General features: G+C 42.5%; 1 protein-coding gene across 4 annotated transcripts in view; it reads right to left on the bottom strand.

Moving 5' to 3' along the window:
* The window catches only part of LOC143021487 (CD109 antigen-like), a 689,873-nt gene that overhangs the window by 332,397 nt on the left and 343,063 nt on the right, over nt 1-14,413 (bottom strand). For all 4 annotated transcript variants that reach the window (XM_076179031.1, XM_076179029.1, XM_076179030.1 and 1 more), the window contains one exon: nt 175-355. In XM_076179031.1, the coding sequence (XP_076035146.1) occupies nt 175-355 (181 nt within the window). The remainder of the gene's footprint in view (nt 1-174; nt 356-14,413) is intronic.

The following is a 14,413-nucleotide window of genomic DNA, read 5'->3' as shown; positions in this document are numbered from 1 at the left end:
ATATATATATATATTTATATATATATATATATATATTTATATATTTATATATAGGGTGTTGAGAGATGTTCAGATTGTAACCTCTCATTTTACAAATGCATTCACCTGGAAACATCAAATCTCTCAGCATCACCCAAAGGGGTAACCATAGCAACAGACCCTAAGAGTACTTACCTGAAGAAGAATGTCGGTTAAATCTGAGGCTTTGATCACGTCTTTGGCGGCCATCACCTGTTTGCCGTCGAGCAGGAGGGAGGCTCGTACGGTCAGAGGCTCATCGTTGCCGATGTGGTACACGGACACCCGGTACACACTCCCCGGTATCACTGTCCGGCCCGCCACTATCAGGTATCGTCTGCAAAAGAAAAGGAGACGCGTTCTTTAGCTGTGCCAGAGTGTTTTGCATACGGAGTGATACAGGAATTGTTGTGCCCAGAGAGAGAGAGAGAGAGGGAGATAGATAGATGGAGAGAGAGAGAGAGAGAGAGAGAGAGAGAGAGAGAGAGAGAGAGAGAGAGAGAGAGAGAGAGAGAGAGAGAGAGAGAGAGAGAGAGAGAGAGAGAGAGAGAGAGAGAGAGAGAGAGAGAGAGAGAGTGAGAGTGAGAGAGAGAGAGAGAGAGAGAGAGAGAGAGAGAGAGAGAGAGGAGAGAGAGAGAGAGAGAGAGAGAGAGAGAGGGGCGGGAGAGGGAGAGGGAGAGAGAGAGAGAGAGAGAGAGAGAGAGAGAGAGAGAGAGAGAGAGAGAGAGAGAGAGAGAGAGAGAGAGAGAGAGAAATAGACAGATAGATAAATAGAGATAGACAGATAGATATAGATAAGAAGAGAGATATATAGGCAGATAAATAGATAGAATGACTTCTTCAGTTCGCCTTGTTTTTGACAGAGTAAACACCATTTAAGAACGAAGACTTTATTGAACGTATGTTCATTAAAGGCCTCGTCTTCATAATCATGAGGTTTACTCTGCCAAATGTGTCACCAGTTGCCGTCTTCAAACCAAACGTCCTGGTCTGTGCCACAACAAACCCTACACGGACCCTCGGGAGGGTTTCTTTCTCCTGAACAAAACCATCTGAACAAATCATAAGTCTTTGGTTGCACTGAAAGGGTTAAAATCAATCAGAAGGAAGAGGAGGAAGATTTGTAAGGTCTGGAGGGAACATTGCTTAGGAATAAAGAGGATGGCTCGTTTCACACGATTTGACTTTTCGCTTTCACACTCGTGATCGTGGTTCTGACGTGTACAAGCGTCCATAGACACCCATGGTTATTGGAGAGCACGACGTCGTGTCGTGGACGGCGCACGACGAGAAGTCGATACGTGTGAAGAAAAAAGATGAAAACGATGAGGAAGACAGTAAACATTGAAAGAGGAGAGGAATAGAAACATTGCAAATGAAATAATGATGTTTAGACAAAATGTACTTCAATTGATTACTTCAATTGATTATCTATTTGTGTTTCATTTTATTCTATTTTTATGACTTTCTCTCCCTTTTTTTTTTTACATTCCATCTCGTTATAGATCAAAAGGTCTTCTGTCGGTCTGGTGCCTTGCTTGTGTCAATCGTCCATTGGAATCTTGTGTGTTATAGAGAACACAATGGAAAGCCCAACAGGACGCGGTAGAGCGACAGCGGTAATGGGAGTTGGGCAGACCATGTCGTGATAAGGAGGAATGGGGTCAAAGTAGTTTAGGACAGGGTACAGTAGATGAAAGTAGGTGTGACGTAGACAAGAAAGTTAGACTGGTTTTCGTAGACGGACGGTGATGTAGATGAATGCAGGCGATAAGTGTCGTGTAGATGTAAAACTGTAGATGAAAGCTACGATGGCATTTCTTCTCGTCCTGTATGGAACCTCACCTTCCGCTCCCCCTACCCCTCCCAGGTGGATAAAATCCCCTGAAACTAACCAGAATAAAGCCCGTAGATTCAAAGCAGTGAATTAACGCAGTCTTAACCTCTTTCACTTCGGTGAATCCCATCAATCACTAAGAGACTTCGGTTACACCCCTTCGGACCATAGTCACTCAACATCTTACAATTTGATACGGTGGAGACCATGTCGAACTCATGAGCAGGTGGATATAAGTTCGATTCCGGGGGCCCGGTGCGGAGTATAAGGCATTGGTTTCCGACAGCCCTGGCCAGGCGGGGAGGCGACCCAACATCGGCATAAAAAATTATAAAAAACAAAAACAAAAATGAATAAGTAAAATAAATAAATAAATGAATAAATGAAACAGCAGCTTGCCGTAACTGATAAGGCTTTGCCCTACCAAGGGTTTCTTACTTTCCACTACGTGGGTATGGGAGGGTGAGTTAAGATATAAGTCTCCCTTCAATAAAGATTTTTTTTTTCTAACTGTCACTCCGTTCCGTTACTACCTTTAAATCTCTCCTTGACATTACTTCTTGAGGTGGAATATTGTCCTCAAGGACTGGTTATTACCGACACTTTGGTGTTAACAAGCTCTAGATAAGCCGTTCTCGTAATGTCTCAGCTAATCTTGGGGGTTGTCATAATGGGTTCTTGGTGGCATCTAGAAAGGCATCTCTAGGAATCAAAACGATATTTGCGTAATAAGAGACAATTAGAAGACATGATAATGTCTTACTAATTTTTCCTCTTCCTCTTCCTCCTCTTCTTCCTCTTCCCTTTTTCTTCTTTGCACCAATTCTGAACTACCAACTCGTCCTAACACCTAAAATTTGACGACTAAAACTTTACTAATAGAAAATAAAAATAATATCCGTAATTGTCCATCCATGATATTGATAAAAAAATACAGTACGATAGTAATGAAGCCTAAAGCTCTTATTAGCTACTAGGAAATACACCGCAAAATTACAAACAAACATACTCTGTGTCGTGCGGGCAAAGAAAAGTTAAACTCACTTTGTGGCAACGTCTCCACGGAGCTGTTGCCATATGGTGAGCCTCGGTTTCCTCAGACCCGCTGAAAGAGTGGATACAAATATAGATCCTAGTACTCCTAGGAAACTGGTTTCGCATTCCCTGGGAGTGTGCCCCCCGCCCTACCTCTAGTTAGGAACCTCTGTTGTAGAGGGCGTCATTGTAGCGATGTATTTTAAGATAGTCTTTGATCCTTAGGACGTGACTGGTGGAAACAGCAAGGGGTAGAGCACTATATAGGGGTACGTGTACATGCACACAGGTGCGTACACACACACACATACACACTCACACACACACACACACACACACACACACACACACACACACACATACACACTCACACACATACACACACACACACACACACACACACACACACACGACTCGGTGGCGCGGTTGGTAGGTCACTGGATTGGTAAGTACGGTGGTACTCGCAGTACCTGGTTCGAATCCTGCCCAGGGCCGAAATTATTTCGGTATCGCTGTGCTTCGGATCGTTACTCTGACTCTCGTGGGCGGGGAGTTGGGTGTGTGTGTGTGTGTGTGTGTGTGTGTGTGTGTGTGTGTGTGTGTGTGTGTGTGTGTGTGTGTGTGAAAGGTCATAGCATTACCCATAGATCGGTCATACGAGCTCTGAGCTCTCTTCCGGGAGGGAAATAGCTGTCGATCACGAGTCCAACACGTGATCCAAAGACCAAGGTGAATACACACACACACAAACACACACACACACACACATACACTCACACACATACACACTCACTCTCACACATACACACATGCACGCACACTCACACACATACATATTCACACGCGTACACATACACACTCACACACGTACACATACACACACACACATACGCAAATGATAAGCAGACACCCACTAATCAGGCATAGCAATCACTCCCCCTTATTGTATTTCCAGTTTAAGAAGAATATTAATATTTCTAAATCTTTGGACCAGAAATTCCTGTCTTCAACTATACTCGTACTTGGTCTATAACCTTTTTTCATTTGATTCTTTTTATTGCAAGCTATTGGTTCATGCTGGATCCCAAAGACACTTGCATTTTCCTCCAGTCGGCCTAGTTGATGGGATCGTGTTGATTGGCGGGGACACGGGACCAAAGTATAAACATCAGAAAGGACGCGATTGGAACCCAAATCACGCAAACCTTTGGGAATTCTCAGATCAGATGAGGAGTTTCGATTATTTGACAAATAGAGCCTGTGGCCAGGGAGATCATTTGCTTGACTGCGAAATTCCACGGAATCATGCAAGGAGCCTGGAGGTACTCAACTTATTTTTTCCTATTTTATATATTTGTTTATCTGTTTATCTATTTACTTATGTACGTATTTATATGTTTATTCATTTATTTGGTTATCTATTTGCTTATATATCTATTTACGTTCCATTTGATTCTCTATTTCTATTCATCTATATTTTTCTATTTTATTTATTTATCTCTTTTATTTCATCATCATCATTATTGCTATTATTATTATCTATATATTATTTCTTTTATTTTAGCAGATGGGACATTTCGACAATTTTAGTCGGGCTGATCAGCTGACTGACCACGCAAATGACCACAACCACAAACACGCCAATATTGCCCTGGACAACTTCCCTTGCACTTCACGCTTAACACACGATCTTGCCAAGGCGGAACCAGCCACAGTGGCAAGGGTACTATACAGAGGCTGTAACATTCTTACAAGGGATAGGCCGACGGTTCTGCAGTAGATTTTCGAGGCTGAATAACAAAAATACGCAAAGATATACAATTTGGAGTAATGACGAACAGCCCCGTGGATTCTCAACCATTGTATCTCATCTTATTTGATTTGATTTGATTTGATTTTATCTTACTTTTTCACTTTTTGTTTCAAAGTCTGTGGAGATCCTTGAGTTCCCTTGCCACCAAAGTGGTGCCATCAACCGAATGAAATGATCTGGCGCTAAACAGAATCAAAGGGAAAAACACCAAACAATTGTGACACTGGACTGAAGGGTAAGCGAAATAGTTTGTGACCCCTCGGGGGGTGGGGAGGTGTTTTGAGGCTCAACCTAATAAACTCGCCTGGCGACATCTAGAACAAATGCTAAAATCGTCAGAGACCAAAGGCTTACATAAACTCTACGGGACTGAATTGATTCAAGGGGGGATTAAAAGGAAGCTGCCTTGCATACTGAGGGAAAGAGAGGAAGGGGAAAGGTGGAAGGGGAAGGGGAGGGTGAAAGGGGGTAGGGGGGAAGAGGAAATGGGGAGGGGGAGGGGAAAAGGGGGAGGAGAGGAGAAAGGGGTGATTTTTTTCAACCGAAAGGTTGCGTCAATTTATTATCAAATAAGTGATACAATGAGTTATACATCGGTAAGGTATTTCAACAGGAGTCGGCCTTCCGGTCTTTAACAAGGTTAGATGCAGAAAAAGTAATAACAGATGCATAGATATTAGATGAAAAGATAAATGAATACATAAATAGGTAATAGATATACAGATGAATACATAGTAAATAAATACACAAATATATAAATAGATACTGTAGATAATAGATATATAGATAAATGAATACATATAGAATAAATAAATACATATATATATATATATGTATTTATTTATCTATTCATATATATATATATATATATATATATATATATATGAATAGATAATAGATATATAGATAAATCAATACATAATGATAAATAAGTAGATAAATCAATGGATAATATACAAAAAAATAAACACATAAATTGATAATAGATGAAAATATAAATTAGTACATAAACAGGTAATAAACAAGTAGATGAATGAATGCATAAAGAGATAAATGTGTATGCAGATATGTAGCTAAATTAATGAATCCATTGTTAAATAAAACATTGATATATATAAAGATGAACAAATGTATAAATAGAAATTTAATCATATTAGCAAATAAACAATAAAAAGGATTCAACAAGTAAAAAAGTAAAGAATTAACGTATAGATTAATGAATAAATGAATAAACAAACAAACACACAAAGAAATAAACAAACACGCCTTGGTTCCATCACAGTCAAACCACGACCTCAGTCAGCTGATAGGGGGATGGGGTGGGTCGGTGCCCCCGCAGTGAAAGGACCCAAAGCCCCCCCTCGCCCTCCCCTACCTCCCCCCGCCTTCAGAGGTCAGAAGTCGAAGAAGCGTGGACCCCAAACCTAAAAATCCTTATCGGTTTTAGTGTGTGGGTAGTCAATTGTCAAGCCTTTAATCCCCTCAACACGGTGACGTAGAGTAAGGTTTTTATTCTGGCTAATCACAAACGATTTTATGCAGTTCAGGGGTACGGACCCCTGTCGTAACGGGACCCCTCAGCTGATTAAAATCCCTGTTTTTAGCCAAAATAAACCCCATCCACCCAATGTAAAGCACCGTGTTGATGGGGGCTACTTGCCCCGACGTAACAGCTGTTTTATCAGACCTGGAATCCGAACCGGTTGAACCGGTGGTCTTACTGCGAGAGGAACCGGGAGGGGTGGACGGGGTAGGGTGATGCTGAGAATGTGAAGAAGTAGAAGTTACAGAAAATGGGAAAATGTCACACGCCCCGTTTTCTTTTCTCGTGCGAAACAAACCACGCCCATTCTATTTCTTGGCCAATCGCACACTTCCCTCACCCAATACGCGTTATTCAGTAGCGATTGTGATTCGCTAGGGAATTAAGGGGACAAGGATTGTGGTGGCGTCCGTACAAAAAAAAAAAAAAAAAAAAAAAAAAAATCCTGTCTCTACGATGGTATACTTTATATATTTTACTCTGGTTAAGGAAAGGTTATTCTATGCAGCTGAGAGGGGCAGGAGCAGAGTCTAATTTGAGTTATGTTTAATCCCCTTGGCTTGAGGTTAACCTTCTTCCGTTACCTACGAAAGAGTCCATAAAGAGGTTCGTTCTATCGAGGGAGTTCGATTGGGTTCCACTCCGTTGCAACGGACTCAACCTGACAAAACCTTTGGGTTCAACAAAACCTGTAAATGGCTTCATTATATTCAAAGAGATAACCTTAACTCCGAGTGGCTCCGGCCGCAGCAAAACACGCAGCACCGGACCGAGAGGAGGGACAAGGATACCATAATCACGACTCCTAGGAAGAAGTTCCGAGTTTTGCATACAATGCAAGTAGTGTTAGAAGGGACATAAGAATCTCGTACACACGTACATGTATGTACATACACAACACACACACACACACATACACGCGCGCGCATGCACACACACACACGCACCAAATACCTTTTCCCCCTTATTAAAGGGACAGGCAGGTAATATCATACAGCCACTTCATACACATCAAAGCCTATTTAACATTCCTTCCATCTCAGCATCTCTTGGAGGTAAAATAGAAATATTACTCTCTCTTCTCCACTCCCCCGTCTCTCTCTCTCTCTCTTCACAACACATGTATATGTGAGAAACGGCTCCGTGTCGGAGGTCACACGTAACTGTCATCATTTTTATCGGAATAATAAGTATGCACGCTTACCCAAGGGTTCATGGTTATGTAAGTACGTACTGTATACACACGAACACGTGGACACACACACACACACACATACACACACACACGCACACACACACACACACACACACACACACACACACACACACACACACACACACACACACACACACACACACACACACACACACACACACACACACACACACACACACACACACACACACACACACAGGCAGACACACAAACACGCACATACACACAGACACAGGCGCACGCTCACACATATATACACACACATGCACACGCCCGCACACACACACACACACACACATACACACACAGGCAGACACACAAACACGCACATACACACAGACACAGGCGCACGCTCACACATCTGTTAGTCTATTATTCATGTATTCGTATATTTATTTCATCATTCATTTGTATACAAAGATAACTGTTTACTTGCCTACTGATTAATTTTCATAACTTTTTTCTACACCCGACTTTTCTGTGAACTGAGTTCTGATGGCACACCTTTTCAATATATATATTGTATAAAAGAGAGAGAGAGAGAGAGAGAGAGAGAGAGAGAGAGAGAGAGAGAGAGAGAGAGAGAGAGAGAGAGAGAGAGAGAGAGAGAGAGAGAGAGAGAGAGAGAGAGAGAGAGAGAGAGAGAGAAGGAGAAGGAGAGAGAGAGAGAGAGAAAAGGAGAAGGAGACAGAGAGAAAAGGAGGAGAGAGAGAGAGAAAGGGAGACAGAGAGAGAAACAGAGAGAGAAAGATAGAGAGAGAGGGACAGAGAGAGATGAAGAGGCAGAACACAAGCGTGTTAAGTGCCACATCTTAAGAAAGGTGCTAAGTCACTAGATGACATGCGGAAACGCCACACACAGATCCCCGTTCTTCATCATCGTAAAAAAAAATCCAAACATATTCATCTAAGAGAAAGTTCTGTCTGTAGTGACACTTCTCACCCTTGTCCTAGCTGCCCACGTGCACAAGGCAAAGGTGGCGTCTTTGGCCGAGGTTGAGAGAGTGCCGGCGAGGTCCGTCTGCAGACACGTGTTAAGGTCATGACACACTGAATGTCTCCGTACCCAGACAAGACAAGGAAGTGTATGCAAATAAGTTTGTTTGTGCTTCATTCACAGCCAGAGCCCAGCATGCAGCACTTCTCACCATCCATACAGCCTTGCCAAAACCAAATCAAGCCACTGTGGTGAGATATATAAGCCGTATCTTCCTCCTCAGGTGGATAGCCTTACTGGTCCTGCAGTAGACCAGTAAGGATATCCTACAGACAACTGAAATCAAACTTCCAAGGTACGAAATGTGTGAATAAATCGACTGGTGTGATGTTGTCCTCAAGGAATAATGGCTAGTTATCTCAGGCGAAGTACTAATTTCAGTCACCGACGTGATCTCGGTCAAAGTAAGCCACGCCCTCTTTTATTTCCTGACCAATTACATTCGCCCTGCAGCCGTCGTCTCTCCTATCCACCCCTATACTCTGGCTGCGGCCAGGCTACTCTATTCATCTCCGTGGCACCTCTCAGGTAGTGAAGGGGATTAAAGCCAATCTTCAATAACCCTTTCCGTACTGGGTGACACTTTTCCTTTTACTCAAGTTATTGCCGGGTGATTTGATTCGTCCCCCTGGAATCCCCTCAGTAACAAAAGGGTTAAGAATTCTAGCTGGACTGGTGCTAATCTTTTCTAGTATCTGTGCCATCGCTAGGAAGGCTACCTGAGCCGTAAAAGACTACCCATTCTCTGTCCGTTTTGGTAGAAGTTCTACATTTATCGACCATATCCGACCCAAGATCCCCGCCACGCTCCCGATAAGACCGAAGCCTGACAAACCTCTCGCTTTCTAAAATAACTCTTGCAGCTTTTATCGTTTTTCTCCTCCCCCCCACCACCGCAGTTGGGGTCATCCTGGACAGGTCAAAGGCAAAAAAAAACTTCCCCTGCTGCCGCTGAATCAGGACGCCCACCCTACTACGGCCGCCCGGGCTCCGCCGCAAAAACAAGCACGGCAAGTTGGAGCAGCTGAACCTTATCCCGCGGGTCTGTCTGCAACACTTTCGCCCAGCTCCTGCTAATCTCGTCTGCGTATCTGTATTTGTGTCAGTGTCTACGCACACACACACACTCACATACACGTGTGTACCTGTGTGTGTGTGTGTGTGTGTGTGTGTGTGTGTGTGTGTGTGTGTGTGTGTGTGTGTGTGTGTGTGTGTGTGTGTGTGTATGTGTGTGTGTATGCGCGCGCGTGTTTGTGTTTGTGTGTGTGCGTGTGTATATGTGCGTGATCCTACACGCAGACACACACCCAACTCCCCGCCCACGAGAATTGGAGTAACAACTCGCAGCGCAGCGATACTGAAATAATTTAAGCCCTGGGCAAGATTCGAACCCAGACCGCCGTAGTGGCGGCCGGGAACTTGTGTATGTGTGTGTGTGTGTATGTGTGCCCACACACACCCAGCAACATATCTACTTGTTTCCAAGGTTTTTCCTTGTCTGAGACATATCACTTAACGAATAAGTAGTAACTCTGGAAAAATAATTGACTGTCGAACAGAGGGGAGGAGAGTTCCTTTAATATTTGACTGGCGATATTCAGAATGATGTCTGACATGACAGAATAGTATCATAGGAAAGAAGCCGTGGGTACATTCTTTACTTAGACAAAACTGAGGAACGCTTGCCAACAGTGGAAGCATATGCAGATAGAGTTGGTCAAAGTAACTGAGCATATATTGTGTGAAACATTTTGAAACCGCAGACTATGAGACAACGCCAAATATGTTTTGAACCTGGGAAATCCCGCCCGAGAGTTCTCTTCTAAGGTGCTTTTTCCAACTACTGCACTTTGCACACACAAACACACACACACACACACACACAAACGCGCGCACACACAGACACACACACACACACACACACACACAAACGCACACACACAGACGCACGCACACACACACATACACACACACACACACAAACGCACACACACAGACGCAGCACACACCTACATACACACACACACACACAAACACATACACTCGCGTACACATACACGCGCACATACACATCCACACTGTCACGTCCTTAGCGTGAATAGAATCCTGTGTTTGTACTGTGTGACGCCCATGTTTGAATAAAGTTTCCTGATTGTATTTTTAAAGTACGCCTTGCGTGAATAAGATGTGTGTTATCATTAATGTTATTATTGTCACTTGTTGAAAGGAATTTTGTGTATCTTTTTTCATAATACGTATCTGTGTATATAAAAATGTATCATATTAAGTAAACTATTGCGCAATGCCTGTCTGTTGGGGCGCGCTTCGAATACGTTCAGTCAGATGACGCCTAGCTCAGAAAACGTTACATAATTTGGCGCGAAAAGATGTTCTTCTTTCCCATTGGTTAGAAGTAGTTGAACTGCCTAGTTTAAGTAACCATCGACATCCAGGAAACGTAATCACCAATACCCGGGCTATATAAGGCCGGGCAGAGAGGACCCGAGGAGCGACGACAGAGAAGCAGAGAAGCAGAGACCAGAAAGCCTAGACAAGCCGTGTTGAGATACGCCCACTGTTCATCAGTTCTTGCGTAGAATTCCTATACCCATCGTTTAGACACAAGCAGTCCTTTGGACCTCCTTCGGTTGCATTTAACAACCCTCAATTGATAGAAACTGTCATTCTTGCGAACTGCGCACGGCCTTAACATATTTTTTTTGTGTCGCGACTAGCCTGGCCCATAGGTGGGTCGTCACACACACACACATTCACATAAACACATATGCAGACACATATATACACACATGCATACTCATGCACATACACACACGCTCACACACACACACACACACACACACACACACACACACACACACACACACACACACACACACAAGAAACCTTAGAAAAGACGAAGACTGAAAATAAATGGACTATAAAGAAAACCAAATGTGGGCATAGATAAAGTTATATTCCTAAAAGAAAGCAAACAAGGGAGGGAAAAAGAGCTAAAAGATGTAGAAAGAAAAAAAATGTGCAAAGGAAAGAAAACAAAGATATACAGATACGGGTTCTTGTTTTTGTGGGCTGTGGTTTACCAGCGTATATGTCCCTAAGGACAATCTCGGTTGAGGAAAGAAAGATAACGCTAAGGTAGCACCAACACAGATCCTATCCTGGCTGACTCCAGACTATTCTATTCAGCTCAGTGCAGGACCCCCGCGCTGTCGAGAGCCACTGAGGAAGTCTCGAAGATAAAGAATCGAAGTCCCTTTCTCTCCGAACTCCCAAGTTCTTTCAACTTCGTCCTTAACATCCTTCGCTGTGTCCCAATTTGCCCGCTGATGGGAGTCAAGGACCTGTTTTGGGACATTGGGCTCCAGACAGGTTTTGCCTAACGGTCTTGGGCTTCTTCCTAAGGCTCGGACGGTGGCGCCCCCATCCCCCACCCCGCCCCCAGTGTTGACACCGCAGACAGGACAATGCGCACGCACAAACCCTCGATCATCTTTCATGTCGAGGTAGAGAATGCTGCCTTTCTTCCTTGATATACTGTATGTGTATATTTACATGTATATGATTTATATGTATGCATTTATTTACGACTATATAATTTACATTTATATGTATGTGTATGTGTATATTTACATACATATGATTTATATGTATGTGTATAATTGTGTATATGATTAATATGTGTATACGCACATTTGCATGTATATTACTCGTCTTAAGAAATATTCTACAACTTCAATGTACTTCAAGATACTCCTTGATTATTTGTGCATACGAGTGATTTTTTTGGTGTTATCTAATGGTGAGTAAGTGTCAATGCGCGCGCCTCTCGTATTAGATGGCTCGTCTCCGGAGGACTACGGCGCGGCGCGGCGCGACGCTGCGGGTCTGATTACACACAGCCTTGCTTTTCCTTCCTTCTTCCAGAGATTTTCTTTATGTGCTTGTACCTCCCTCTCCTTCCTTTGGTGCTCTCTCTCTCTCTCTCTCTCTCTCTCCTTTTTTCTTATTCTCTAATTCTCTGTCTGTATCTCTTTCTCTCATTTTCCCTCGCACACAAACACTCATATTTTTACTCTCGCTTTCTCTCACTTTTTTCTTGCTCTTTCTGTCTCTCTACCATTCCACTTTTCCACCGTTCTTCTGACATCTCTCCTTTACCACTTGTACGACTCCCTTTCTTTTTATCTCGCTCCTTCTCGCCTCGGACCTTTAACGTTTCCTCTTACTACTATCCCATCTTTCTGTTGCTCTCCTTACGTCTCTCCTTAACCACTTGTACGACTCTCTCTCTTTCTCATCTCGGGCGACTCTTTAATCTTCCCTCCCTCTTTCATAGTTTTCCACGCGACTTGCATTATTCCTCTCGCGCGGGCGCAAATGACTCTCATCTCAATCACAATTCTCCCCCGCCGTTGCTGTTTCAGCCTTCCAGGTCGTCTTTCATCTCTCCTCCTCTCACGCCCTTCATTTATCGTCTTTCCTTTGAAGTCTACTGTTTTTCTTGTCTCGTCTTTTTTTGTTTTTTTTACGTTTTCCGATACATAAAGTATTGTTGGAAAACAAGAAAATTTTTACTCTTAATCACAACGCGTGATGAGAAATGAAACTATTTATCTTTTTTTTTCTCAAAAATAATGACTGAAGAATTTATGTAGTTTGATATACAAAATTGAATCGTATGCGACCATAAAGATTCTACAAAAATAAAACACGCAAGCACACACACACACACACACACACACACACACACACACACAAACACACACACACACACACACACGCACACACATACACACACACACACAAACACACACACACACACACGCATATATATATATATATATATATATATATATATATATATATATATATATATATATATATATATATATATACATACATGCACACATTTATTTGGGAAACGGCATTTCTTTTGCCTATTACACAAAGAACAACGTGTCCGTTTCATGCTCCAATGATTCACCTAATGCTGTTATTATGAACTGTTGTTTTCCAGAGCTTCTATCCCTATGGACAACCACTCGACGCTATTGTACCGAGTCGTTTAACAAGGTCTGATATGAAAAATTCAGCAAAATTTGTTTAGTTTTACATGAGAGTGAGTAGAAATATCAAATTTACTCGGAGAGTACAAATAGTATACCACACTTGACGCCATTGAAACTAGATATTGTATCTGACAAATTAGTGGCCCCGTTTGTTAGAAAGTATATAATACCATTAGTATATTTTCTGTCAGCAAATAATGAGTGGCAGTTAAGTCTTTCAAAATGGTGGTTTTCGAGTAGTTTTCTGACTGTCAGAGGCTAAAATAGATAAATAAATAAATAAACAAATAAATAAATAAAAAAATCACGAATCCACTCTCTCATCCGAATGAAATCGTCTGCCAATAGCTAAAAACACAATGAATACAATAAGTAAAATATAAGTAAAATAAATCAATATATAAAAATATCAAATATCTAAATGAAAAGAAATAGACAAATAAATGAATAAAGTAATAAATATATGCATAAAAATGAATAAATAGATTAATGAATACATAAATAATCAAAATGAAAACGCCCTCATACTGGAAGGGTTAACGGGGCTCGACAAGCGCGGTGGCGCCGCGCCGGGGCGGTCACTCGTGGCGCGTTGTCATGATGCCGGACCTGAAAAGGCGCCGTTCAGGAAAGACTTAAAGCGGCGGATGAGGCCGGAATTTCCTGGAACATTGGTGATCCTATTGTTATCGTAGGTCAGTGATCCCTTCAACACAGGTGACCACAGTTATACACAGAAGCTGCTGATTGTGTGCGTGGTTGTGTATGTGTGTGTGTGTGTGTGTGTGTGTGTGTGTGTGTGTGTGTGTGTGTGTGTGTGTGTGTGTGTGTGTGTGTGTGTGTGTGTGTGTGTGTGTGTGTGTG

The sequence above is a fragment of the Oratosquilla oratoria genome, chromosome 42 (assembly GCF_046742065.1).
Source record: "Oratosquilla oratoria isolate Oo_2021 chromosome 42, ASM4674206v1, whole genome shotgun sequence".
NCBI classification, from domain to species: domain Eukaryota; kingdom Metazoa; phylum Arthropoda; class Malacostraca; order Stomatopoda; family Squillidae; genus Oratosquilla; species Oratosquilla oratoria.
The sequence above is the reverse complement of the archived record's forward strand: the minus strand, read 5'-3'. Positions and strand labels throughout refer to the sequence as shown.